The sequence below is a fragment of the Bos indicus genome, chromosome 20 (genome assembly GCF_029378745.1).
Source record: "Bos indicus isolate NIAB-ARS_2022 breed Sahiwal x Tharparkar chromosome 20, NIAB-ARS_B.indTharparkar_mat_pri_1.0, whole genome shotgun sequence".
In the NCBI taxonomy this organism is placed as follows: domain Eukaryota; kingdom Metazoa; phylum Chordata; class Mammalia; order Artiodactyla; family Bovidae; genus Bos; species Bos indicus.
The window spans coordinates 56,710,164-56,737,205 of record NC_091779.1 but is presented as its reverse complement, the minus strand read 5'-3'; the positions used below and the strand labels follow the sequence as shown (position 1 = coordinate 56,737,205).

At 43.0% G+C, this 27,042-nt stretch overlaps 1 protein-coding gene and 1 long non-coding RNA gene across 2 annotated transcripts in view; one reads left to right on the top strand and one right to left on the bottom strand.

The window, feature by feature from the left end:
• The window catches only part of MARCHF11 (membrane associated ring-CH-type finger 11), a 117,851-nt gene extending 116,844 nt beyond the window's left edge, over positions 1-1,007 (bottom strand). Inside the window, exon 1 of the mRNA XM_019982705.2 lies at positions 270-1,007. Within this exon, the coding sequence (XP_019838264.2) occupies positions 270-800 (531 nt within the window). The 5' untranslated portion in view covers positions 801-1,007. The remainder of the gene's footprint in view (positions 1-269) is intronic.
• Positions 1,008-1,584: 577 nt separating this feature from the next.
• The window catches only part of LOC139178025 (uncharacterized), a 71,337-nt gene continuing 45,879 nt past the window's right edge, over positions 1,585-27,042 (top strand). The window contains exons 1-3 of the long non-coding RNA XR_011562455.1: positions 1,585-1,784; positions 10,489-10,576; positions 13,976-14,000. This is a non-coding gene — a long non-coding RNA (uncharacterized lncRNA). The remainder of the gene's footprint in view (positions 1,785-10,488; positions 10,577-13,975; positions 14,001-27,042) is intronic.

The following is a 27,042-nucleotide window of genomic DNA, read 5'->3' as shown; positions in this document are numbered from 1 at the left end:
ACCACTAAAACACCTGAGGAGTGTGTAACTGCAAAACCAAGTAGAAAAAAAAAAAAAGTGTAGACCAAATCAAGCACTATTCGCCAGCGGGACAAGGTTATTTGCCTTTGCAGGAAAGGGACATTAGGTAGCCGCCACGCAACCGCTCAGCCCCGGAACCCAGAAGCGGACGCTGTCCGTGGTGCTGAAAGCCGGCCATCCGGACCGGGAGCCAGCCCAGCCCTTCCCGAGCCCACCTCCCTCTGCCCCAGCGTCCCCCCGGGCCTCACCTGCTCGGCGCCCTGGAAGCAGATCTTGCAGATGGGCTGGTGGTGCTGATGCTGGTGCCCGGCGCGATGGTCGCCGCCGCCGCCGCTGCTGCTGCTGCGGCTGCTACACACCGAGCGCGTCTCGGGCTGGTCGCCTGCGCCCCGCCGCTCGCCCTCCCCACCCGCGCCGGCCTCGGGCTCCCCGGGGCCGCCCTTCCCTGCCGCCGCCTCGGGGACCGTTGCCTCCGGAAGGTGCCTCGGACCTTCGCCAGAGTCGCCGGCCGCCGCCACCTCCTGCCCTGCCGGCGGCGGCGGCAGCTCCTCGGCGCCCCGGTGCCGCGGAACCACCTCCGCGGGCGGCTCGTCGGGCCCCGCGCGGCGCTCAGGGGACGCGGGCGGCGCTGGCAGGTAGCGAGGGGGCGCGGGGCCCGAAGCCGGCTCTCCTGGCGGCGGCGGCGGGGGAGGCGGCGGGGGAGGCGACGGGGGTGGCTCGGAGTCCCCGCTCTCCGCCTCACGGCGCCGGCCGCCGCTGTGGCCGCCCTCAAAGCTCATGGTGGTGCCGCCGCCGCCCTCCTGCCAGCCCGGCGAGCGGGCCCGGCTCGGGCTGCGGGCTAAGGGAGAACGGAGCAGGAAGGGAAGGAAGAGGGGGCGGGCGGAGGGTGGTGACGGGGGCCCGGGCGCCTGGGACTGAGGGGCGGGACGGGGAGGGGACGCGGAGGGTCCGGCGGCCGCGGAGGCTGCTGCTCCGCGGAGCCGCGGGCTCGGCTCTGATGGAGGCGGTGCCCGATTCGGCAGCGCGAGAGAGCGGCGCGGCCCAGGGGGGGTGTCGGGGGGGAGCGAGGGCGGGGGACCCGGGAACCAGGGGAGGGGGAGGAGCCGCGCCGCGGAGGGGATGGGCCCAGGAGGAGGTATTCGGCGGGAGCCGGCGCCGGGCGGTATGTGGGGAGGAGCCGGGGGTCGTTCCGGGGGATGGGGAAGGGGCCGGGGTCGGGGGCGAGCGCAAACCCCCGGTGAGGTGCGGAGACGGCGGGCCGGCTGGAATTGGGGGGAGGCGGGTGGGGGAATCCCTGGGCCGCCTCCCGCGACCCCGCCCCGGGGCCGCTCACGTCTGTTCCGGGGCGGATTACCCCTCTCGGAACCGCGCAGCACTGCGGCTCCGGTGGGTGGCGGGAGGCGGGGTTGGGGGGGAGGGTCGGGGGCCACCAGGTCCAGAAACCGTTACCGGACGGCCAGGGGGATGACCGCGGGACGGGGCAGGGGCGATCGAACCCAAGACCGGCGTGGGAATGGAGGGGGGGCGGGGGGCTCGCGACACTGCTGCCCTTAGCGCGCCCCAGCTGCCCCCTAAGCAGGGGACGAAGAAAGGGCGCGCGGGGCCCTGGGGACTAACGGATGCTCCCCCTAGATCGCTTCCAGCCCCCTGAGCCCTCTCCCTCAAGGGAAGGGCACACTCACTGACCCTCCGGAGCCTCCAAAACAGAAGTCACTGAAACCTGCATCTTCCTTCTCTGCCCCCCTCGCCCTCTCCCTCCTGCAGTGAGTATCCTGGTTTATTTGAAAATATTCTGGTGACATTGTAAATATCATGTCCTACAGTGGTTCCTCCTAGTGAACCCTGATACCACGTTTCTGTGGCGGGTGGTCTCTTTCACCCTTGCCACAGAAAGGACTCAAATGACACCTCTCTTGCAGAAGTTGCTGCAGCAGTGGATTTCGATTTTATGCACCCCGAAGCCAGCCAGTTTCTGTGGAACTCCCCTCCGAAAAACCTCCTCTTCCTGCAGGGCAACAAACTCAGTTCTTTTCTGAAAATAAACTACCTCACCTGCAGGGAACTAGACTGGGGGTGGGAGGGGGGTGGAGGGGGGAACCGGTGCACATGCCGAAGCTTCCAAATTCGTACAGTGTAAAATCACAAAGCCATAGATTTATATACTGCAATGTGTCTATTCAGAGCATCGGTTCTTTTCACTAGTGTAACACTTTGATGTCTTTGACACAACTGACTTGCTCTCCAGTCGGTCGTTTTTGGCTGCATTTCATAGCTGTAGAGCCAGGATCAGACAGGCAAAGTTACTTGTTCAAGGTCACAGAACTATTAACAAAGAACTTTTGAGCTCCCTGACTCCACAGATTTTCTGACTCAAACACTGAATGATTTTTCCCCCAATTCTGTTTCCTGCCTCCTAAAACAATATTGTATTAATAATACATGGCATGTTTGGTGGCACTGACTTCCATTAATAGCTAGATGTTCTTGAATGATTAAGATAAATTACCAGCCTAATTTAATTTTTCCACTATACATTTGGCAGTAAGAAGTATATCTGGTTTGAAAAAAATAGTCCAGCTCTTTCAACAGAAATTGGTTTGGTTGGAAAGCAGAGAAGGAAGTAGTAAAAAAGAAGTCAAGAATGCTTTGTCACAAGTGATTCCAAATGAGAGTTCCCAGAGATGTCCTCTAACATTTAGCCTCCTCTGACTAGCTTGTTTTCGGTAGCAGAATGGCAAGCGGCAAGCACATTTAAAAAATAGTAATAATCCTTGAATGCCCTAGGAACTTATCACACTGAAGAAATATGGTTGTAGATAATGCTTTCATTTTCTGTCTTCACCTGTCAAAATGACATTGCACAAAACTGTACACTGCCACAAGTCATAATATGATCATAAGCCTTAATCCTAAATTCTTCAATTAAAAGTTGTCTAAATTGTTTTTTAACCCCCTAAATAATTCAGTTTACAACTAATACATTTCTCCCAAATATGACACAGTCCATCATTATTTGCAGAACAGCATATAAAAGCTGTGAGTTCTGGATAAACAATGTGCAATGACTCAGGCAGCAAAGTAACATGGATAAAAGAGTAAACTGGCCACAATGCTAGATGTGTTCTTTCATTTGATTGTTGAAAAATAACTCTGGTAAGAGAAAAATAACTTTCATTATGATGATGAGTAGCTATGCAAAAATATTATTTGCTAGCATCTGCCTGGTGGGCTGCCGTCTATGGGGTCGCACAGAGTCAGACATGACTGAAGTGACTTAGCAGTAGCAGCAGCAGCGACCTCCAAAGCTGACCTGAACAAAGGGAAACTTGTTTGTAATATTCAGTTAACTCGGTGAGTCTTCAATGGATCAAGGAAAAAAATACCTTTGTAAAAAAATACCTTTGTAACCTTGGCTGCATCCTCTGCCATGAATATATAAAAACAATGGAGTGTACTGAAAGGATAAACCACTCTCAGCTGCTGGCACCCAAGTAGGAGAGCTGACGGAGAGACACAGACATCACATAAAGAACCACAGGGCACCCACAGCCACCAACAGCCATCCAATGGCTGATGTGCATCCACCAACTAAGAAATGGATGAAGAGAGAGGCAATTCTACCAATCTGAGCAAACAGAGAAAGGCACATCCAACCTATACAAAGGAAGAGAAAGATCTAAGTAGTACAGGTAATGCTTGAAAAGTCTCCATCCTTATGTTTTTCCCCACCCCACCCACCCATATGTGCAGAGTTACACTTACCTTTACCAAAAGAGGTCTTTCATTATGAACATGCAAACTCTTTAGCCACCAGGAGTCTCTTGAGCTGAATCCAAGGATGGAAGAGAGATGGAAGAGCCCCAAGCAAGTATGTCCCAAAAATTTCTTTGGTGATATTAATGGATATCTGTACGATTTTCTCCTTGAACTTCCCTGTGACCACATCTTGAAGCTGTTCCCCGAAGTCACCTTGGGATATTAGGTAGAAAACAATTCAAGCTACACTAGGTCAGAGTTGTTTTTCAGGAATGACTTTGAAGCTACACTAGATGTGATGACCTTGATCTGTCCTCCAATAGAGTTAGCCTGAAGAGCTCTTTAAAACTGCCTTTCAGATGGACCTAGAGATTATCATGCTAAGTGAAGTCAGACAGAGATAAATACATGACACCACTTACATGTGGAATCTAAAAAAGATACAAATGAACTTATTTACAAAACAGAATATAGGCTCACAGACATAGAAAACAAACTTATGGTTACCACAGGGGAAGTTGATGGGGGGCGGGGAAGGAACAAATTAAGAATCCAGGGTTAACAGATGCAAAGGACTGTATATAAATGCGTAAACAACAAAGACTTACTTTATATCACAGGGAACTATTAATATATTCAGTATCTTGTAATAGTAGAAAAGAATCTGAAAAAGAATATATATGTATGTATATGCATATATACATATACGAACATGCCTATATATATGTATATAAATACATAATGTATCTGATTCACTTTGCTGTACACCTGAAACATTGTAAATCAAGTATACTGCAATGAAAAATATTTAAAAGTTGCCTTTCAATTAAGTTTAACTTTTAGAGATGTTCCAAAATTGTTGACTTGGCATCTTTGGGGTATATTTATTAATCTTTGTGGTCACTGAGTACAGTACAGAGAATTCTCAATTGTCTTCAAATATCTGAGAGAAAAGTAGTTAAGAACTCAGTATATTATAGAGCAACGAGGTTATGTTGTGTGAGTGGGAGGGTAATTTTAAAGAGGAGAGTCAAGTGCAATCTGTAGGTTGCAAGTTGGAGAAGGAAATGGCAACCCACTCCTGTGTTCTTGCCTGGAGAACCCCAAGGACAGGGGAGCCTGGTGGGCTGTCGTCCATGGGGTCGCATAGAGTCGGACACGACTGAAGCGACTTAGCAGCAGCAGCAGCAGTAGGTTGCAAGTCCTTGGGGCAGAGAACAGCTTCATTGTATGCTAGAAACGAAGCAGAGTCAGCACCATACCACACAATGCCATGTACAGAAAAGTCGACAACTTATATCCCATATTCTAATCTCTTTACTGAATTCCAAACTTCTGTGTCAAATTGCCACTATGACTGCTCTACATAGATACCTAAGAGTATTCCAAACTAACCCAGTCCAAAAGCAAACAACCCCAAACCTGCCCATCTCCTGATCTTCATCATAACCAGTAAACCAATTCTTCACTCATCCAGGTACTTAAGCCAAAATCCTTGGAGTCATCCTTTGACTTTAATTGTTCAGCTCATACAGTCAGTGTGGCAAAAAATTCTCTCACATGTGCATTTTTTATACTTCAAAGTTCACTGCTTTTCACCTCTGTTCCCACCATCCCAGTTCAAACCACCATGATAAGCCAGGTTTATCAAAATAGTCTCCTGTCACCTGCTTCTTATTCTTGAGTCTGTCGCCTACAGCAGCCTGGATGATCCAATTCAAATGAAAGTCCAATCACGTTATCGCCCTGCTCGGTACCCACCAATGGCTTCCCATCACTCTTGGTGCAAATGTCAAAAATCTTAGCATGCCCTACAAATCCTCAGTGTAGCTCCTGGCTACATCTCTAAAGACATCTATCTCTATATCCTCTCCACCACCCTCTCCTGGTCCTTATTATTCATTCCTGCCATGCTGGCCTCCTTGCTACACCCCAAGTAGACTCCCTTCTCACTCTTCATCCAGTTATAATGGCTCACTCCCTCACTCAGATCTGTGCTCTGAGACACTTCAACAGAAAGACTTTCCTCAACCTTCTGAACTGAAATAGAACCCTTCACCCCCATTTTAACTCTAACCTTTGCCCAGTTTTATACATTCCTAAGTTGACTTACTGCTATGTATATATTTACATAATGTGCACTTATTTCGCTTGCTTTTTTTTTCTTATCTAATATGTGGATCACTGGAATGCTGCTGCTGCTGCTGCTGCTAAGTCACTTCAGTCGTGTCCGACCCTGTGCGACCCCATAGACGGCAGCCCACCAGGCTCCCCCGTCCCTGGGATTCTCCAGGCAACAACACTGGAGTGGGTTGCCATTGCCTTCTCCAATCACTGGAATAGTTTCCCACTATTGAATTCCAGACTTCTGTGTCACTGCCCCACTGGAACACTTGCTCTGTTGAAGACTGTCCTTGTTTGCTGCTCTATCCTCAGTGCCTAGAACAGTGCCTGGACAGAGGAGTGTTCAGTCAATCTTATAGAACAAATATATGAATAATTTGGGGCTTCTGTGGTGGCTCAGACAGTAGAGAATCTGCCTGCAATGCAGGAGATTCAGGTTTGGTCGGGAATATCCCCTGGAGGAGGTCATGGCAACCCACTCCAGTATTCTTGTTGGGAAAATTCCACAGACAGAGGAATCTGGTAGGCTACAGTCCATGGGGTCACAAAGAGTGAGACAAGACAGAGACTTTCACTTACTCGCAGTTTCACTCACAGGCAGTTGAGCAGGTGACTATTAATCAGCTTTCTTGTTTAAGGTACTGTGCAGCTGGCTAAACCACAGTTTCCAGGTGGGAATGAAATCTGTAGGACAAGGAAGGACACAGTCACAGAATTTTGGTGCATTCAATGTGATGCCATTTTTTCCCATTTCTTAGCCAAATTACCTAAAATTATTATTTTCCTTAGAAATTTTTTATTTGCTGCCTAATTTGTCATTTGCTACTAGGCATATTACGTCAAACTCTTGATTGACCCAATATGAAGATATAAGAAATTTAAAAACACACACAATTGGTCTTAAGGGAAAGTGAAAGCATATGGATGGATGGTATCCATGTCTGAGCAATTTCATTGACCATCCATCATGCTCCTCTTTTGATTTTATACTACACTGCATTCCAATGTGTGTTGATTCAACCTGTAGGTTTCCTACCATACTTTCTTTCAATCCTTCTGTCTTTGTCTCTTGCATCTCTCCCCTGTTCTCTGTCCCTGCTGGCTCTTCCACTCATAAAGGCTTCCATATCCAAGCCGACCGGCCAGTCCCCTCTCTACCCTTACTAGATGCCTTAATCTTCACCAGCTTCCTTTGACCTGGCATTTCTCCAAGAAGTTGGCATCTTCTCTGAAAGCTCACTGATATTTAAACTCTGTATAAAGAGCTCTCAAAGCTATATTAGCTTCCTGTGCTTTGGTTGGTCACTCAGTCGTGTCCTACTCTTTGCGACCCCATGGACTGCAGCACACCAGGTTTACCTGTCCATCACCAACTCCCAGAGCTTGCTCAAACTCATGTCCATCAAGTCAACGATGCCATCCAAACATCTCATTCTCTGTCATCCCCTTCTCCTCCTGCCTTCAATCTTTCTCAGCATCAGGGTCTTTTCTAAGCAGTCAGTTCTTCGCATCAGGTGGCCAAAGGATTGGAGTTTCAGCATCAGTCCTTGGACTGGTGGATCTCCTTGCAGTCCAAGGGACTCTCAAGAGTCTTCTCCAACACCACAGTACAAAAGCACCAATTCTTCGGCACTCAGCTTTTTTTATGGTCCAACTCTCACATCCATACATGACTACTAGAAAAACCATAGCTTTGACTAGAGAACTTAGCTTTGAAAAAGCATAGCTTTGAGAACTTCAAAACAATAAAATAACACCTTAAAGGCATTTTTGATTTGTAAAGGATCATATTGAATTTTTTACAATTTCAAAAATAACCAAGCATTATTTTCTTCCTTGGTCTCCTTACCTTTAACTTGGAAATACAGAAGGGCTTTTTACCTGACAGGTTGAAGACATATAAATATGTTCCATCACTGTGTACATTGGAAATTCTAAACCTGACTGACATCTGGAATGCAACTGAATCAGCATGACCTGACAGAGCTACCCAAGCTTTACAAGGATTTTGAATAAAATCAGCTCTGATTCCCCTCTGCTGAAAATCATCTGTTTTTCAACCAAACTCACATATTAAATATGATTTTTATGACCTCTATTATATTATACCTTGCCTTGAGACTAGGCATGCAACTTATCTGCATCTATTTTTTCTTATGCTAGATTGTAACCTACTTGTAGTTTGAGCCTATTTAAATGAATCTTTTATCTGCATATACTATGACCGCTGACACTTAAAAGTGAAAGTGAAAGTTGCTCAGTCTGGAATTCTCCAGACCAGAATACTGGAGTGGGTAGCCTTTCCCTTCTCTAGGGGAATCTTCCCAATCCGGGGATCGAACCCAGGTCTCTTGCATTGCAGGCGGATTCTTTACCAGCTGAGCCACAGTAGGAGTTCAATAAATGTGTACTAAATAAGTAAATGGGCTTCCCTGGTGGCTCAGCTGTAAAGAATCCACCTTCAATGCAGAAGACACATATTTGATCCCTGGGTCAGGAAGATCTCCTGGAGAAGGAAATGGCAACCCACTCCAGTATTCTTGCCTGGGAAATCCCATGGGCAGAGGAGCCTGGCAGGCTATAGTCCATGGGGTTGCAAAAGAGTCAGATACAACTTAGCGACTAAACAACAACAAATTAGTAAATATTAACAGAAACTTTGGGTCAAAAAAATGACCATTTACTTGTTAAAAGTTATTGATAGGGAGACTTCCCTGGTGGCCTAGTGGGTAAGATTCCACTCTCCCCATGCAGGGGACCAGGTTCAACACGTGGTCTGGGAACTGCATCCCACATGCAACAACAGGAAACATGCAAGGATGCTGTGCCGCAGCTTGGCTTCAGTCTTTCCTGCTGAAGCATTCCTGACTTGAATCCTGGTTTCTCTGCTCATGGAATCCTAGGGTCTCTACTTTTCCCACAGGGCCTCTCCCTAGAATGGGATCACTGGTCTGTTTCCCTGTATCTTAGAAAAGTACATGTTCTGACAAGAAGGGCAGGCAGCTCCATGTTTATACCAGGTCACCAATTTCATCCCCAATTCAACTTCAATCCAGCCCTTTTCCAGACACTAAGGTTTTCAGGAAAGGACCATGACTGACTGTCTTGACGAGGAGCTTTTGACTAGTCACTGAAGCACCTTCAACAGAATTAGGTGGTTATGGGTAAACAGCAACTCCCCAAAAGAAGAACAATGTTGCTCTCAGGGGAATGGCTGCTTGGCAGACACTACCAGATGCCAACTCCCCCCACACTGGAGTTTGACGTCTAGCCCATACAGTTACAGTACTTGTGAGATCCTTCCTCCTGTCCAGCTGAGCTCTGGAACTTAGACCCTCCACAGCTAAGCCAACACCACCAGACTACAAGCCAAATGATACAGAAACGCACAACTGAGAGTGATAAACTGCAGCTATAAGCAAGGGTTCTTAAATGCAGGCAGTTTTAAATAAGTGGAAACTCAATACAGTTAAAGAAAAATAACTTTTGATATCATGAGCATGAGTTCAGCATGCTGGGGGGGGTGTGTGTGTGTGTGTGCGCCCACATGTCTGTGTGGTGAGGGGATAAGTGGATGACTGGGTAGGGGATCTCACAAGTGATGGGTATCATCAGAAAGAGAGTGTGTGCAAACCATAAAACACTATCTTTTTGTGCAATCAATAACCAGCAAGTGACAATTTTTGGTAATGCATTTTGAGAGGTAGATGGACCCAACCTCAAAAAAGCCCTAATCCAACTAAGAAGATAGGCATGTATGTATAAAGATGTTACATAGATTAAAAGTCATATAGGAGGATTAAAAGTGTTATGGAAGTACAGATATAAACAAGTCTGCATGCAAAAGATTATTCATCCTAAGAAAAAGTTTCTCAGAGTGGGTCATTTGAGCTGGGCTTTGAAGGCTAGATAGGAGTGTGCCAGATGTGCTCCATATCAGCAGCTAACTCAAGAGGTTAGAGAAACTGATGTGAATCTTAGACTCAAGTGTGAGGACTATAGAAACAAGGAAAGATAAGGGAGGATATGATTCAAGTTCATAAAAATTAAGATGGTGATGAGAAGGATAAAAGTAGACCTACTACATACTGAAATACATCTTCTTTTAGGAAAAATGTCACTATATCTAGAATTTAGATCATTTGGTAGTTTAGTCACTAAGTCGTGTCTGACTCTTGAGACCCCATGGACTGTAGCCCACCAGGCTCCTTGTCCATGGGATTTCCCAGACAAGAATACTGGAGTGGGTTGCCATTTCCTTCTGCAGGGGATCTTCCTGACCCAAGGATCAAACCCAGGTCTCCTTCACTGTAGGTGGATTCTTTACCAACAGAGCCACTAGGGAAGTCCCTTAAATCATTTAATTACCAGGAAGTCACTATTCCATCAAATGCAATCAGAATCACAAGAACGGGGAAATTAGCAAATCAGCCTCCAAAAACCAGTGCAATCCACCCCACACACAACCACATGAAAACCCATTTATAAATGCTTCCACTTTCCTGTCAGGTGAGACTACTAGATCTGTTATATCTAATTTTGAATATAGTCCTAAAAAACATGCTTACCTACTTTCTCTGTCCACAGCAAATCACAGATAACAATCTTGGAAGCGTCAGCAGAAGAGCACTTTCAGGAAACAACAGCTAATCATCTTCATGAAGAAGCAGACCCAGTAATTTTTAAATTAATTTAATTTTTAAATCTCTGGAGTAAGAGTTTATTTCAAAGCAAACAGCTTGGGACTTCCCTGGTGGTACAGTGGATTAGAATCTGCCTGCCAATGCAGGGGACACAGGTTCGATCCCTGGCCAGGGAAGGTCCCACCTGCTGCAGAGCAGCTAAGCCCTGTGCCACAACTTTTGAGCCTGTGCTCTAGAGTCTGTGCTCCCCAACAAGAGAAGCCAGTGCAATGTGAAGCCCATTCTCTGCAACTAGAGAAAGCCAGTGTGCAGCCACAAAGACCCAGTGTAATCAAAAAATAATTTAAAATAAATAAAAGCACACAGCTGTATAGGCAATGTAGTAACCCCCTAGAGGTCTTTCTACTCTTTCTGTGCTCAGTTGCTCAATCATGCCCAGCTCTTTTCGATATAGCCTGCCATGCTCCTTTGTCCATGGGGATTGACTCATGCAATCACTGGTAATATTAATGAAGGTTGTGACTATCCAAGAACAGTTTACAGCCTGGGCCATGTATGTTGATTAATCTGCAAGGCATGATGAGACGTGTTCTTAAGACTCCCTTTCAATAGAGTGAATTACAAACGTTCACCACTTGAAATAACCAGATTAAAAAGTTTCCTTATCCTCTTCTGTGCAGCCCCCTGTGCCTCCCTCCACCCTCAAAGCCAGGCTGTGCTGTGTCACCCCAATCGCACTGTGCCCTCGTGAGCCAGTACCACCCATGCCCACTTACTCTCCCTACTGGAAGATCACAAGTTGCTTGAGGCCAGATCATTTATATACATATACATATAAAGTTTATAGATAGTTCCCAGGGCTTCGTACAAACGTATTCATACATAATGGTTATTCAAAAAAGTTTTATATGAGGAATAAGAGAAAAATGAGGCTTCTGTAACATGTTTAAAGAAGATTTATGTTAAAAATGAATGAGCTTCCAATTACATGAACAATTCTTTTGCACTTACCAGTGATAAGTAAAACTGATTGATCATTTACCAGGTCAGGCATTGGTCCAAGCACTTCACACGTGTTCATTTGTTTAATCCTCAGCACAGTCTGTGAAGCAGGTACTATTACCTGAGTTACATTGATGAGGAAAGGGAGGCCAAGGAAATCTACCTGTAACCATTTAGGCAGTTAGTGAGAAACAGAAACAGAAGTTGCCTTCACACCCTGGCAGTCTGGTTCCTACGCCTATGCCCTTCAAAGCTCAGGTACTTGCCTCCTGTGTTATCTAATTTATTGCAGACCCAAAAAGAAACTTGCAGCTGCTAGAGGTGGATAAGACCATTGATGTAGATTCATCAGTTTGAAAAAAAAAAATACAACTCTGTTTTTAAGTTACTCTTCTACCTCTGTTTTTGTAAGTTCACCTTTTTTAGATTCTATATATAAGTAAGATCATACATAATTCATCTTTCTCTTTCTTTTTTCATTTAACAAATGCTCTCAAGGTACATCCATGTTTTTGCAAATGGCAGGATTTCTTTTTCTTAAGGCTAAATAATATTCCACTGTATATTTAGATGACATTTTCTTTATCCATTTTTCCACTGATGGGCACTTCAATGGTTTCCATATTTGGGCTATTGTGAATAATGTTGCAATGGACATGAGACTACAGAGTTATAAGATAAACTGAGGCATATTAAAATTTTTAAGAGTTGGAGTGAAAATTGATTTAACATCCAATCTGGCATATAGAAAGGAAGGATCTGTACAAAATTAAAGACTTTTATAAGCAGAAGGAAATAGGAACAAGGAAGTTATATCAGGTTAAAAGGGGGGAGGAGGGTTATTGCAAGATTACTTTTCTATAGGGAATGGCAGGAGGCTATCAGGCAGATTACCCAACTATTACTGATCAGATCACTTCTGATTGCCTGGTTTAAATTTTCATTTTTGGAAGAGCTGAAGCTGTAATGAAGTCTCAACTTGGTGACACTGAGTTAAGCCTCCATTTGGTGATGCTGGACTTTAGCATAAGTAACTTCATCTTGTTCCTGCTGTCTTGTTTTTTGAACAGAGGTACACTTGACTGTCATCTACATTTTCACATTTTTGCTCCTGAGTAGCAAGGAAAGTGGAAAAGGCAATGGCAACCCACTCCAGTACTATTGCCTTGAAAAACCCATGGACGGAGGAGCCTGGTAGGCTGCAGTCCATGAGGTCGCTAAGAGTTGGACACGACTGAGCGACTTCACTTTCACTTTTCACTTTCATGCATTGGAGAAGGCAATGGCAACCCACTCCAGTGTTCTTGCCTGGAGAATCCCAGGGACGGGGGAGCCTCGTGGGCTGCCGTCTCTGGGGTAGCACAGAGTCGGACACGACTGAAGCGACTTAGCAGCAGCAGCAGCAGCAAGGAAAGTTATATGCCAGACCTTTTGAGATTGATAGCATGAAGTATCATAACTATACTCTTAAAATTGTTTCTTGATACTACTGGCAGAGAGAAAATAACAGCAGTGGAGGGGCACTGAGTTGAGTAAGAACGGCATTTCCTGCTGTAACGCTGACCTTAAGCAATAAAAAACAGACAGTTATCTCACCAAACAGATAATTATCTCACCAGCCTTTACTCCAGGGGCAGCAAAGAAACGTCATTCAGAAGGTGCAACAATGGCCAACCACTTACAAGACTGGTAGAGCAAAGGAGAGGAAGCTTTTTATACAGGAAAAAGGGAATTTGGGCGGGGCTGTTTAAAGGAAAAGTGCATTGGAGGAAACTGGGATTTTGAAACATGGTGGGTTTTCATTGGCTGAGCTGAGATAGCCTCTGATTGGCTAAGCTGTTGCCAGGCAAGGAGAAAATCTTTATTCCTCTTGATGGCAGTAGTAAAGTAGTGTCACTTCTTGCCAGAGATGCAAGAGATGTATGTCTCTTCCTGTTGGCATCTATACTGATGTCTAGTGGTACCTGCATGATGGGCTTCACAGGTGGCGCCAGTGGTAAAAAAAAAAATGAAAAGAAAAACCCGCCTGTCAATGCAGGAGACATAAGAGATGCTGGGTTGGGAAGATCCTCTGGAGTAGTAAGTGGCAACCGACTCCAGTATTCTTGCCTGGAGAATCCCGTGGACAGAGGAGCTTGTCAGGTTACAGTCCTTAAGGCCTCAAAACAGTCAGACACGACTGAAGTGACTTACCGCACTAGCACCTACCTGCAGGGCAGTTCTCCCTTCTGGGTCTCCTGACTTCATTTTAAGGAGATTTCCCTTTATTGATTTTCACAAACTTTCTCTGTGTACTTTCTGGAAAAAATAAAAATTCTGCTGTAAAAGATCTATTCATTATAATGTTTCAGAGAATTTATGAAATCTGTAAATCATGATTTACAGAGACAGAAGCCTAAAACTTAACCCCATCTCTGTTTCCTCAACAGGGAGAAACTTTGCCCCCACCTCCAGGTGAGATACTTGTTCATGACTGAAGGTATTTTTGCTTGTCACAACTCGTGGGGTACTGCTGTTGGCAGGGGCCAGAGATGCAGCTGAATATACTACAGTACACTGTAGTGTTGGAGAAGACTCTTGAGAGTCCCTTGGACTGCAAGGAGATCCAACCAGTCCATCCTAAAGGAGATCAGTCCTGGGTGTTCATTGGAAGGACTGATGCTGAGGCTGAAACTCCAATACTTTGGCCACCTGATGCGAAGAACTGACTCCTTAGAAAAGACCCTGATGCTGGGAAAGATGGAAGGCAGGGGAAGAAGGGGAAGACAGAGGATAAGATGGTTAGATGACATCACCGACTCGATGGACATGAGTTTGAATAAGCCCTGGGAGTTGGTGATGGACAGGGAAGCCTGGTGTGCTGCAGTCCATGGGGTCGCAGAGAGTCAGACATGACCGAGTGACTGAACTGAAATGAACGCAGAACAGCCCCTGCAACAAAGAATTATCTGGCCCCGAATTTTAATAGTACCAAGACAGAGAATCCCCACCCTAAAAATACCCCAAGATCTGAGTAAAAAACAGTTATAATTGTTAAAGTAACTCTAAAAAGGAAATGATAAATTATACAAAAGAGGATATTCTAAAAAAATTTTAGAATTAAAAAAAGATTAAAATTAGAGTTTTTTAAATATTGAAAGACGTAGAGACAATTAGGGGAAAAGGACAATGTCCAAAGACTAATTGAACAGGCCATGCATAATACAAGAGCATATGCTTAAAATAAAATGCTAATTTAAAATAGATTAAAGAAATGCGTGTGCATGAGGTAACTCAGAAGAAACTGGTGAGAGTTACTTCCTTTCAACTTATTTTCATCTTTTCCAATGCTCAGTGAACAGACTTCCCACTGATTTCAAAGAATATTTTGGTTTTGAGATTAGCTTTATGGAAGCTAAAAATTGGTCTTTAAAAACCATTAACTCCTGGTCCTGTAGATTTTGAAATTCTTTAAATAAAAGAACATGCTACTAAACAGCACGTGCAGTGCAGTGCTCATTCACTAAGTCATGTCTGACTCTTTGTGACCCCCATGGATTTTAGCCTGCCAGGCTCCTCAGCCCACAGGGTTTTCCAGGCAAGAAAACTGGAGCGGCCTGCCATTTTCTCCTCCAGGGGATCTTCCCGACCCAGTGATCAAACCCCCATCTCCTACACTGGCAGGTGGATTCTTTACCGCTGAGCCGCCTGGTAGACAACAGTGATAGTTAGGGGAATGATGGGGCTTCTGTGGGTACTCAAATGGTAAAGAATCTGCCTGCAATGCAGGAGACCCAAGTTCCATCCCTGGTCAAGGAAATGGCTACCCACTCCAGTATTCTTGCCTCGGAAATCCCACGGTCAGAGGAGCCTAGGCAGGCTACAGTCCATGGTGTTGCAAAAGAGTCGGACACAGCTTAACAACTAAACTACAAGAACAACAAATAAGTAAAGATTAATAGAAACTTTAGCTCAAAAAAACAACCTTTCATTTGTTAAAAGTTATTGATAGGGAGACTTCCCTGGTGGCCTCGTGGGTAAGACTCCACTCTCACCATGCAGGGGGTCACAAAGAGTTGGACATGGCAGAGCAACTTTTACTTCACTTCATGGGAATGATACCTATTCCCATATTTTTAGGAGAGGTGTTTGTGATGATTAAAAAAAAAAAAAAATCTGACTAGTATAGGAAAGTGTTATCCTAATACAATTAGTTTAAAACCAGAAACAAAAGGAAAAAAAAAAAAAAAAAAAACCTCAGTCATTAAAAAGGTCATATTAGTAATTCTTAGACAAAAAGAAAATATTTAATATGATATAAGTTGCTTTTTTCAAATCCTATCATTTGTGTGTGAAGAGGATCAAAATATGCCACCCCAAAATATGTTTCTTTGGCATACGGATGATCTTGAGCTGGTTATTTTTAAGAAACAGCAGACGCAGGAAAAACTCTGAAAACCAAGTTGTTCTTTGTAAGGTACATTTACATTTATAAGGGAAATCATATTTAAACATGTTTCCCTCTCTGTGGGCTTCCCTGGTGGCTCCTCTTCCCTGGTGGCTTCCCTGGTAAGAATCTGCCTACAATGCAGGAGACCCAGGTTTGATCCCTAGGTTGGGAAGATGCCCTGAAGAAGGGAATGGCAACCCTCTCCAGTATTCTTGCCTGGAGAATTCCATGGACAGAGGAGCCTGACGGGCTACAATGCATGGGGTTGTGAAGAATCAGCCACGACTGAGCAACTAACACTTTCACTTTTCCTTCTCTGTAGTAGGAAGAGAAGAAGGATTCTAAATCTCTAGAAACTCTTGTCAATGAAGAAGGTGATGATCGGAATCTGTAAAACAAATTTACCCTGTTCACTATGCTTTCCCCATAACTGTACTCTCCCCTACCCACACACATCTCTCTTTTGTCTTTAGTTGAAGATGGTACTTAAGGTGGTGGATTGGGCCATTTCAAGAAGTTACTCAGTTTTCTTGGATATCTTAAATGTACACGAGAGGTATTTTGTTGTTATTTGTTAGTCGCTCTGTCGTGTCCAACTCTTTGTGACCCTATGGACTGTAGCCCACCAGGCTCCTCTGTCCATGGGATTTTCCAGGCAAGAGTACTGGAATGGGTTGTCATTTACTCCTCCAGGGGATCTTCCCAACTCAGGGATCAAATCTGACTGTCTTAAGTCTCTTGCATTGGCAGGCAGATTCTTGACCACTAGAATGACATGGGAAGCCCTCTAGTCCTTCCAAATATTATGGCTCAGCTAAGGGTCTACTCTACAGAGAGTATTTTGATCCTTTATATCATATCCTTCTAAAATATACTTTTTATTGGAGAGGTGATATCATATATTTCATGGATGTCTCATTTACTTGTTTTCTCCTAGGGTATTCTTTTCTCTTTTTTCTGTGTTTGTTTGTTTGTTTGTTTTTGGGTTTTGTCTTTTGTTTTTTATGGGAGAAGGGGAGGCAAGGGTTATTATCAATAATGTTTGTATTGGCATCAATGAAGAAAAATTTTTTTTGTATTTTCTGATTATATCCTGAAGAAAAATCACTAAAGTAGAATCCATGAACCAAGCAGTATAAAATTGAGGCCATAATGGTATTACCAATGGAAATAGTTCAAATGTAAAACCAAGCTACAATTACTCTTTAGAAATGCCAAAATAACTGAGTCCTCATTTTCAGATGGTTACCTTGTTAATTCCATAGTAGCATTTATGATGTCATTATTGCTATCCTGGAGGATAGCAGACTGCCTTGGCTCTTAAAGCATTTTCTTGTGACATGACCAGGTCCATTATGTCCTTTATGTTCACATCTGTTTCATTAACTTCCTCCTCTTCTCTCTCCTCGTGTGCAAGAAGAGACCGTATTTTTCTTGAATGTCCCAGATGGTTCTGCTGTGAACTTTGAGATTCTCAACAGTTGCTGGCTGTGCTTGTTGAGATAGGTCCTTGACCTTGGCTTCCTCCCAAGCTTTGTAGGTATCGAAAGTTGGATCCATGTGGGCAGCTTGGTTCATCAACAGTGAAAATTAAAAGAACCAGAGAGAGAGAATCTAGCCAGGGAGGAAGTCAATCTTTTTAAACCTACTCTTTGAAATGATATCCCATCACTTTGGTTGTATTCTGTTTGTTAAAAGCAAGTGTGAATCCAGCCTACCCTTTAGGCTTTTTCTTTCTTTTTGTTGAAGTAGAATTGATTTACAATATTAATTTCAGGTACACAACATAGTGATTCAATATTTTTCAGATTATACTCCATTTAAAGTTATTATAAAAATATGGTCTATATTCCATGTTTGTGGGTGTGAGATCCCACATCCCTTGTCATGCCCTCAGGGACCTGGCATATTAGGAACCTTGCATCTTGGAATCATCTCCAGTCCAGGGCTCATTCCCAAGACCTCCCATGTCAGAGCCCTTCCTTCACAGTTCCAGAGGCAGTGACCTGAGAATTGATTTCAGAAGCAGCCTCTCTCTAGGGATGGAATTGGAGGGGTGGGGGGGGGGGTGGGTTGCGGGGAGAGAACAACAATTCTTTCTCAACTGTTGCCTTTTCAATATCTGGCATAACAGCAGTACCCATATTTTCTCCCAGTTCTGCTCTTTTTTTTTTTTTTTTGTGGCTCTGTAAACTCAAGTTACAATGTGGTCGGGTTGTAATTTCTCAGTGCTGTTAGCATTTACTATTAATTGATCACCAACTGCTTTGTATGTTACAGAATTTTTGGTTTTATGAAGCCACTGACACCCCCACTGGCTTTTCAATATCTCATGGATTTACTTAGATATTTCTTATTTTAATAGAATTTGAGAAAGGCAAGTAATAACTCTGCCTCTCATTATGTAAACTGGACCAGAATTCAGAAGTTCTTTATGGACTAAAATTGAAAGAAAGTGAAAGTTAGTCACTCAGTCGTATCCAACTCTTTGAGACCCCATGGACTGTAGCCCACCAGGCTCCTCTGTCTATGGAACTCTCCAGGCAAGAATTCTGGAGTGGGTTGCCGTTTCCTTCTCCTGTGTTCAAAATGAGGCTCCATCGCTTACCTGCTGTATGACCTAGACAAATCACCGTGCCTGTTTTCTCATTTTCAAAATGTGGATAGTAGGGCATGGTGTTGCCACATAGAGACCTTATTCAGGACACTCCATAAAAGCTACTGTTGTTATTATTATGTCTGTCATATATGTTGTAAAAGTTGTCTTTTACTTGTAATACTGTATGTTTGTGTGTACATAGATATAGGAGCATGTACATATCTTTATGTGTTTCCATAATAAAAATTAGCACTTATATATGCTTACTATGTACCTTTAAGGTGCTTCACATATATTAATCTATGTTTCAGAAAAAGAAGCCACACTGGAAATTAGAAAATATTTTAAACTGATAATGAAAACAGAACCTAATACAACTTATGGGGAGCTTATACCATTATGTCTCCTCATTAGCCATCGCTGGCGTCTTAAAAGTGTTTTAGTTTCTGTTCATTTCTTTTGAATATAGTTTCAATACGCTGAATAAGCCTCAGGCAGAGGGTTTATGAGCTATTACTTTATTAGGAATTACCATTCCCAGGAGCAGGAATGAGGCTCAGGGGGAGTGAAGCTGGAGAGATGGGAGAGTCCTTGTGAGCATGTGCTTTATAGATGGATGCCTGTAGGTGTGTTCACTCCAAGCCCAGGGTCCACCCTAAGGAGCTGTGTGAACTGCAGCTCCTATGGACACTCTTTGGCAGGGGGAGCGGTGGGAGGAGAAGAGAATAGCACATTCTTTGGTGAAGAAGGGAAGATACCAGTTTCCATCTTCTTTTTTATTTATTTAATTTTTATTTTTTTTAACATCTAAAACATTTTGTATTGGGGTACAGCTGATAAACTACATTGTGATAATTTCAGGTGAACAGTGAAGGGACTCAGCCATACATATACATGGATCCATTCTCCCCCAAACCCGGCTCCCATCCAGGCTGCCATGTAACACTGAGCAGAGTTCCATACGGTATACAAGAGATTTTTGTTGATGATCCACTTTAAATATAGCAGCGTGTACATGACCTTCCCAAAGTCCTGAACTATCGCTTCCCTCCCTGACCTCCAGCAACCATGAGTTCCTTTTCTAAGTCTGTGAGTGAGTCTCTTTCTGTTTTTGTAAGTAAGTTCATTTGTATCATTTCTTTTGAGATTCCAGATATAACTTCTTTTTCTCTCTGTGATATTAGTTCCTCGGTTCCCAGCCTTGGCACAAATCTAACCCAATAAGCTCCTTTCTATGCGGGAACTTGGTCCCTCAAGTCCAAGCTGCTTCAGCTGTCTCGGAGGCCTTCAAACAGAATCCCTTTTTCAATTTATTCATCTTTTCTTGTTCTCAAAGAAGCATGTGGCACAGATGATGTTTTATGTTAGTCCCTCAGTTGTGTCTGACTCTTTGCAACCCCATGGACTCTAGCCCTCCAGGCTCCTCTGTCCTTGGGATTCTCCAGGCAAGAATACTGGAGTAGGTGGCCATTCTCTTCTCCAGGGGATCTTCCTGACCAGGAACAGAAGCCGGGTCTCCAGCACTGCAGGTAGATTCTTTACCATCTGAGCCACCAGAGAAGCCCGCATAGAGGCATGGGTCTACGCAAACCATACCATTGGGGTCAGATGTGAACATTTACCTGTCTGTTTTGATTTGTGAAGGTTTTTCATTGCTATTTCCCATATATAATGAAGAGTTTTAGTTTTGATTAACTCTTGAGCTAAGAATCTTTAGAAAGTATGTTGGGTTTTGTTTTTGCTAGTTTTCATTGCTGGTGCTCTGACACTTAGGGGGTTAAACCTACAACATAAATTATCTCAGCATTTCTGTGGTTCAGGATTTTGGGTAGGACTCAGCTGAGTGCCTCTGGCTAAGGACTGTCCCACACTGCAAGCAAGGTGTCATCCAGGACCAATTTACCTCTAGATTCCATGGGAAAAGGACTTGCCTGCAAGCTCACTCGTGGGAGTGTTGGTAGAATTCCATTTTCCCAAAGGATATTGAAATGAGGGCCTCAGTTCTTCCTGCTGCTGCTCTGAGGGGTCTTCAGTTCCTTGCTGGGTGGCAGCTCAACAGGGCACCTTGCTGCATCAACCAAGCCAGTGAGAAGAGCCAGAGAGAGATAATTCAGCAAGAGGGAAGTCAGTCTTTTGTAGCATACTCTGGAAAGTAATATCCAATCCATTTTATTGTCTTCTGTTTGTTACAAGCAAATCCCTGGGTCCAGCCCACACTCTGGGTTTTTTTCTTTCTTTCTTTTTATTGAAGTATGATTGATTTACTCTACTATATTAGTTTTGGGTGTACAACAGTGATTTGATATTTTTATGGATTATATGCCATTTAAAGTTATAAAATATTGACTCTGTTCCCTGTGCCTTACAGTAGATCCTTGTAACTTATTTGCTTTACACATAGAAGTTTGTACCTCTTAATAAAGGCTTTTTCTATGTTTGAAGAATCTGTCATTGTATTTGGAAAACACTGCAAACTGACTGAAGCGACTGAGCACTCGCACACACACAAAAACCTCTACAGAAAGTGAAAATGTCAGATGGCACGTATTCACTACCTTCCTGGTGGATGGCATACAGGTACGTGAGTGAGTGCTTGCTCAGTCGTGTCCAACTCTGTGTGACCCCGTGGACTGTAGCCCACCAGGCTCCTCTGTCCATGGGATTTCCCAGACAAGAATACTGGAGTGGATGCCATTCCCTCTTTCAGGTGATCTGCCCAGATCAGGGATCAAACCTGAGTCTCTTTCGTCTTGTGCATTGGTAGGTAGATTCTTTACTACTGCGCCACCTGGGAATCTCCTACAGGTACATGATCTACGCTAATTCACTGCAAGGTAACCCTGCAGATGCTGAAATTAAGGCATCTTACAGGAAGAAACAGGGTGGCATAGGAGGGGCAGCTGCATTCAAGTGCCCAACACAGCAGTGAGGTGGAAGTGTTTCAGATCCAACATTCAATACTTCTGCTGTCCAAGCTGTACTATCTTTGCCTGATTACCTGCCTACTGCCTGGTTACCTAGACTCCAAGCCTGATTCTGGAACCATCTTGGAGATACTGTAAGCTAAGCAATATTTTTAAGTAAATTTCTTTTTTGTTAAATTAGCCAGAATAATTTTCTTTAGCTTCCAGCAAAGAAAGCTGAGTGCTCAAATGCCTTCATTATCATGGTATTCCATTCCATCTAGCATCTTTGTCAAAATCAGCAGCTCTCCATCTCTGCTCTTCATCTTCCATTTTCATTCCTTTTTTTCTTTGTTTCTGGGGCTCATCCTGTATTTTTGTCCTTTCCCCAGTTTATTCTAAGATATATGTGTGTGTGTGTCTTTCATCTGTTGATTTGTTTTTTAGCAGTATCCATTGGTCTTTAAAGGACAACTTCTATAATTTTATCTTTGTGTTGTTTTCAGTCCTCCCCTTCACAATCAGTTACTTCTTGTTTCCAACTGCCTCTCAGGTGTAATCCTATTCATGTTAGACTAGGATTTCCATCCCAGCAATATCCTATTTCCAGAATTTATCTACACTTAAATTTTATGGAGCATGAAGCAAATGTTTCCCCAAATTAATCTTTGTTTTCCATGAAATTGAAAGTGTTCGTTGCTCAGCCATGTCTGGCTCTTTGCAACCCTATGGTCTATAGTCTGCCAGTCTCCTCTGTCCATGAAATTCTGCAGGCAAAAATAGTGGAGTGGGTAGCCATTTCCTTCTCCAAGGGATCTTTCTGATCCAGGGATTGAACCCAGGTCTCATGCACTGCAGGCAGATTCTTTGCCATCTGAGCCACCAGGGAAGCCCTTGTTTTTCATAGTAAATTTTAAAATGCAGACTCTTTTCCTGCATATCCTAAGTGCTGTGTTCCTGACATCTAAAGTGCAGAATTTTTTCATAGATCTATTCTTGTAAGAATAAATTCTACTTCAGGGAACTAACTGTCCACCTGGTTGCTGCTAGAATCTTCTCAGATTTCTCCTAGAAAGCATGATGATCTGTATGGCCCTAGCAAACTCTTCTTTAAAAAAAAAAAATTAGATTAAATCTAAGGGCACAGAACAAATACAGTATATTCTTTATAGTGTTGACTCCCAGATAGGAAACTTCAAACATAGGATATGTTGCTTATAAAATAGGTTAACATATTTTTAAAAATTATACCACAAAATGATCAATGTAAGCTGACAAATAGCAAACTGCAAGACATATAGCAATATTCATGTAGAGATTGTTTTTAATGCCAGAAACATATACACAATGACTACTATAAATATTATGGATTTATTACACTGATAAGAAAGAAATCAATAATCTTATAGACATGGAAAATGTCATAAATAGATAATTCACAGAAAAGGAAATGTAAATATATTACACTTAGAAAAAATATATTTACCTCAAAATAAGAGAATTTCAAATGAAATACAATATGGATTTCTTATCTATTGTTGCTATTATTGTTATTCAATCACTGCTGCTTGTTCCAACTCTACAAGCCCATGGACTGCAAAACACCAGACTCCTCATTCCTCTAATATCTCCCAGAGTTTCCTCAAATTCATGTCCACTGAGTCAGTGATGCTACCTAACCATCTCATTCTTTGTTCCCTCCTTTCCTTTTTGCCTTCAGTCTTTACCAGCATCAAAGTCTTTTCCAATGAGTTCGCTCTTCACATCAGGTGGAGCTTCAGCTTCAGCAACAGTCCTTTCAATAAATATTCAGCACTGATTTCCTTTAAGATTGACTAGTTTGATCTCCTTGCAGTCCAAAGGCTCTTAAGAGTCTTCTCCAGTACCACAATTCAAAAGTATCAATTATTTGATGATAAGCCTTCTTTATGGTCCACTCTCACATCTGCTCATGGTTACTGCAAAAAATGTAGCTTTGACTATATGAACCTTTGTCGGCAAAATGATGTTTCTGCTTTTTAATATGCTATCTAGCTTTGTCATAGCTTCCTTCCAAGGAGCAATCATCTTTTAATATCTTGGCTATAGTCACTGTTCACAGTGATTTTGGAGTCCAGGAAAATAAAACCTGTCACTGTTTCCACTTTTTCCCATTTTATTTGCTATGGAGTGATGGGACCAGATGCAATGATCTTCGTTATTTGAATGTTGAGTTTTAAGCCAGCTTCTTCACTCTCCTCCTTCACCCTCATCAAGAGACTGTTTAGTTCCTCTTCACTTTCTGCCACTAGAGTGATATCATCTGCATATATGAGATTGTTGATATTTCTCCACACAGTCTTGATTCCAGCTTGTGATTCACCCAGACTGGCTTACTCTGCATAGAAGTTAAATCAGCAAGGTGATCATATACAGCCTTGTTGTACTCCTTTCCCAATTTTGAAACAGTCTGTGGTTTCAGTTCTAACTGTTGCTTCTTGACTTGCATACAAGTTTCTCAGAAGGCAGGTAAGGTGGTCTGTTACTCCCATCTCCTTAAGGACTTTCCACAGTTTGTTGTGATTCACATGGTCAAGGGCTTTCATGTAATCAGACAGAAATAGATATTTTTCTGGAACTCTGTTTTCTCCATGATCCAAGGAATGTTGGCAATTTGATCTCTGGTTCTTCTGCCTCTTTGATACCCAGCGTGTACATCAAAAGATTAAAACAACTTAAATTTGCACCAATAGGAGCATGATAAAATAAAATAAATCATACATTATATGATGGAATATCAACACTGAAAACACTGACATAACTCTGGTCATTCAAACATAGAATAATTGTTAAGATGTATTGGAGACAGTAGAAAAGAAAACAGTGTCCTGGAGAGTTTTTATATCTGTTATCACCTCCGAGAAATAAAAAGGACGCGCCCACCTGGATGCTGGTGTGTTGATTAATTAGGATACAAGAAACAAGTCATATTGTTGACCCTTAGCAAAAGCACTGTGAGGCAGGTGGGCAAGGGTGGTAGATAAGAGTTCTTTTTACTCTGCGCCCTCTATAACATTTGATATTTGACCATAAATATGATTTCAAAAATACAGCAACCAAAGTCTTAATGAAAGTGCATAATACAGTTGTCCAGGTTGTTTTTTATATACAAGTATTTCAACTGTTTTGCTTGTGTATTTTAATGGTAAAAATAAGAGGCAGAGGGTAGCACTGACATATACACACTGCTGCTGCTGCTAAGTCGCTTCAGTCGTGTCCAACTCTGTGCGGCCCCGTGGACTGCAGCCCACCAGGCTCCTCCGTCCCTGGGATTCTCCAGGCAAGAACACTGGAGTGGGTTGCCATTGCCTTCTTCAATGCATGAAAGTGAAAAGTGAAAGTGAAGTCGCTCAGTCGCGTCCGACCCTCAGCAACCCCATGGACTGCAGCCCACCAGGCTCCTCCGTCCATGGGATTTTTTAAGGCAGGAGTACTGGAGTGGGTGCCCCTGCCTTCTCTGGACATATGCACACTACCATGTGTAAAACAGACAGGGGGAAGCTGTCGTGTAGCACAGGGAGTTGGGCTTGGTGCTCTGTGATGCTCTACAGAGGTGGGATAGGGGGTGGGTGCGAGGCTCAAGAGGGCAGAGACACAGGTACACTTGCAGCTAACTTACTTTGTTGTACAGTGGAGACTAAGACAACATTGTAAAGCGACTAATTCAATTTTTTTTATTAAAAAAATTAAGGCAGGAATAATCATGACCTTTACATTTGATCCTATGATTCTCAGGTAATTTTATAAACCATATAGAGGTCAACTTAAAAAAAAAAATAACAAAGCCAAAATTATTTCCAGAGGTATCTTGGCAGTAAATTCATTAGAAAGGAAAATAGCTTTTAAGAATAAGAGCCAATACTCAAATGTTGGTCTTTTGACACTAGCATTAATTTAGAACTTGAGAAAATGATATTTTAAAAACCTGTCCAATCCAGTGTGTACATGGTAGATTCTTTAGCTTCTTTGCAAACTATCAAGTCTTTGATCTTTGCTCTGAAATAATTTCACTTGTGTTGATTTCATATATTAAAAAAAAACTTGGTCTTAATCTCGCATTTTTTTTCATTTCTTCCTTTTTAACCAGTTGAATTTATTGCATTTTTTCATCAAGTGGAAATGTCTCTTTATTAAGACTGCTGGACTGAGTTCATAATGTGCAGTTAATCTATAGCAGTCTTTAAAATACTATGCCAAGATTTTAAAAAGATTGGAGTTTTATGAGTAAGATTGGCTGCTTCATTTGCAATGTTGTATTAAAAGGCCTTCAGGTAATTTTTCTAAGAGGCTAAGAATCAATTGAGTTAAAAAGACACAACACTTTGTATTTAATGGTGCTGGCTTGTTCACATAGTTCAGAAATATTTTTGCTCAAATAAATGAACAATAATTGAACAATAATGAACAATAATTCCCACTGAAGTGGGAATTGAAAAGGAGTTTATTAAATCAGTTTCTCTAATTTTTGTATAGGTTTTGTTCCAATCTTAAAATTTCTAGCATTGTTGACTCCAGTCACCTAAGTTTATAATCCCCTCACTTCTCTTAACTTCGCCTCCTCTTCTCTGTCCTCCCTGATCTTCCCTCAAAAGGAGGAGCATCTCCATAAGAGATGGTTCATTCATTCAACAAGTATTTCTTGCATGTTTCTGTGAGTGGGCTTCCCTGATAGCTCAGTTGGTAAATAATCCACCTGCAGTGCAGGAGATCCCAGTTCGATTCCTAGGTTAGGAAGATGCCCTGGAGAAAGGGATAGGCTACCCGCTCCAGTATTCTTGGGCTTCCCATGTGACTCAGCTGGTAAATAATCCACCTGCAATGCAGGAGATCCAAGTTTGATCCCTGGGTTGGGAAAATCCTCTGGAGAAGAGAAAGACTATCCACTTGAAAGGTTGTTGTTGAATCACACGAAGACACCGGGATTCTTGGCCCCTGGAGGAGAATTCAATCCAGGGCCAGAGACGAGGCTTGATCGCTCAGAGCTTTTGTGTAATAAAGTTTTATTAAAGTATAAAGGAGATAGAGAATGCTCCTGACATAGGCATCAGAAGGGGGCAGAAAGAGAACCCCCTTGCTAGCGTTAGCAATGAAGTTATATACTCTCCAATCCAAAGAATGTCTGGAGGTTGTAAAAACCTCACCAGACCTACTCCCATCATTTACATTTTAAGGTAACAGAATTAGCCAGAAGGTTTAATCCAGAGACTGTCCTTAATCCACAGACTATCCTCAGGCAGGATACATTATTGTTATATAATCCTAAGGAATGTAGAGAAGGAAAAAGTTTGTCCTTTCTTCCTCCTTGAGAATTCCAGACCCCTCTCTCCTTGGGGACCCCTAGATTCCTTATCGACCTGCCTAGGAAATGACTCTCTCACACTCCAGTATTCTGGCCTGGAGAATTCCATGGACTGTATAGTCCATGGGGTCACAAAGTGTCGGACATGACTGAGTGACTTTCACACTTCTGTGGGTGGCTTTCAGACTCTAGGCTCAATGACCACAGTGTAAACAAAACTAATTTGT